The sequence below is a fragment of the Agrilus planipennis genome, unplaced genomic scaffold (genome assembly GCF_000699045.2).
Source record: "Agrilus planipennis isolate EAB-ADULT unplaced genomic scaffold, Apla_2.0 scaffold148, whole genome shotgun sequence".
In the NCBI taxonomy this organism is placed as follows: domain Eukaryota; kingdom Metazoa; phylum Arthropoda; class Insecta; order Coleoptera; family Buprestidae; genus Agrilus; species Agrilus planipennis.
In genome coordinates this window covers 416,269-418,222 of record NW_020438929.1, presented here as the reverse complement: position 1 = coordinate 418,222, position 1,954 = coordinate 416,269, and the positions used below count along the sequence as shown (strand labels likewise).

The 1,954-nt window shown below is 28.5% G+C and overlaps 1 protein-coding gene across 1 annotated transcript in view; it reads left to right on the top strand.

Moving 5' to 3' along the window:
- LOC108736652 (choline transporter-like protein 1) overlaps nt 1-1,954 on the top strand; it is a 24,152-nt gene that overhangs the window by 3,808 nt on the left and 18,390 nt on the right. Inside the window, exon 2 of the mRNA XM_025974156.1 lies at nt 1,344-1,465. Within this exon, the coding sequence (XP_025829941.1) occupies nt 1,379-1,465 (87 nt within the window). The 5' untranslated portion in view covers nt 1,344-1,378. The remainder of the gene's footprint in view (nt 1-1,343; nt 1,466-1,954) is intronic.

Here is a 1,954-nt window from a genome sequence, read left to right as displayed (position 1 = left end):
TTAAAAATCACAATATAGTACTTCATATTTATAATTACAAAATTGATATTTATAAATGAAAAATTAACTGCAGAAACTGTAAATAGTAATATTTTAATAGTTGTGATTAACTGATTGTCACCAACATGGTATTTTCTTACAGTTAATCAATTTAATTGTATTATTCGCGAAAAGCTAGTAAAGGAAGTCATAAATAGCGATTTTTAACTTATTATTTATTACCTTTCATTATGTCTACAATGAGAGTTAGTTTGAGAACTTTTATAATTTATTTATTAATTCATGGGTGAAAGTCTATTTTGGGCAACAGTTCCGTGAATACCCTACAAAAAATGCCAATAAAAGATGTGACCAGTGGATAAATATATGTAGCTGCAGCGCGAATTAACAAATTTACAATGGCACCATGAAATTTTAATTATCTGTTTTCGAATATTACGTCTTTTAGATGATTATTATTATTATTGTAAACGACCCGAGCAAAAATTGCACAATAAAAAGAGCCGTTCGTGATTATAATAGACAGGTGATGCCTTCCGAAAATTTCTGAAAACCCGTTAAACCACTTTTGACAGCGCTGAAATATAGATTATAAAAGTAATAGCATTGGCAGATTTCGCGTCTCTTAAAACTGGCTAACACTGAACGAACATATAAAATTACAAAAATATTATATATAGAAGAAATTATGAGTGCTATCAGCACAGGGCAAACGTAGTTAGTATCAGCAATTTCTTATGCTGAAGGGTACGATGTGTTGCATACCTATTAACAAACAATTCCTTTAAATATAATTTTTAATACAAAGAAAGTGATTAAGCAAATTGTTCACAAAAGTGAATTTCTTCCACTCGAAGCAATAACAGTTTCGAGCTCACAGTGACTGGTGGGGGAAGAACGTGTTTTAATAAAACACATTTACTATTTCATTAATTTTACAAAAAGTGTACACATAGCTAGAAATATAATTCTTTATTCAATATTGTGAAATATACTGTAAAATACGTTTAATTCTGTTGTAATTCCTAAAGGAAATTAAAACTACCCTTCTTTTACCTCCATTACAATTCAAAGCAATCGTAGAAAAAGTGAATCAAATATTTTTTATATCGTAATGCAAAGGTACGTTGAACCATATTCGTATATTGACTTATTTTCTTTTACAAATAATTTCTACATATACAGGTATAAAAAGTATGATCTACTTTCTGAAATCGATTAGGAAAAGAACTGTCATTAGTGGGGTAGCAAACGTTGGAGAAAAAACTTAATTTGTTGACTTTACTTTCATGTAATGCCTGCACGTGAAATAGAGAACTAAATATGAAACATTTTCATTACAGATCATGAAAACTTTGTTTGGCCCAAACATGAATGAATGAAATGCAAAATACTTCCTATAAATTTGATTTGTTTGTTTCGTTGCAATATGGGGTCGGCAGCTGACAAAATTCAGCCACAAGAGGTAAGAATATTTGTTTATTTACTTTGTTTTTGTGTGGAAATCCAAAATTGCATAAAGAACATCAGTGATAGAGAAATGCTAGCTAGAGATTTCCGTGAAAATCAAATCTACTTCTATGAAATTAAACAAAATAAAGCGCAACAACCCAACAAAGTATTAAAAGAACGAAAAGAACACCTTAAGAGACGAAACACGTTTTAATTTTTTTAAATATTTTTAGGTGGAATTTGAGATTTATATGTTTTATTTAATCGAATATCCAAATTACGTTAAATTATTATCAATTCCACTTATTCAAATTTTAATTTTTATTTGTAAAAGGGAAAAATATTAGATAATAAATGCAGTTGAACAGTTTTGTTTTATAAACATTAGTCATTTTAATTCAGTTTGTTATCAATTACCGTACATAACATGACATTAATTATTCCTATGTATGTGTGTGCTATTTCGTAGCAATTGACGATATTATATGAAATAGATTTGTGT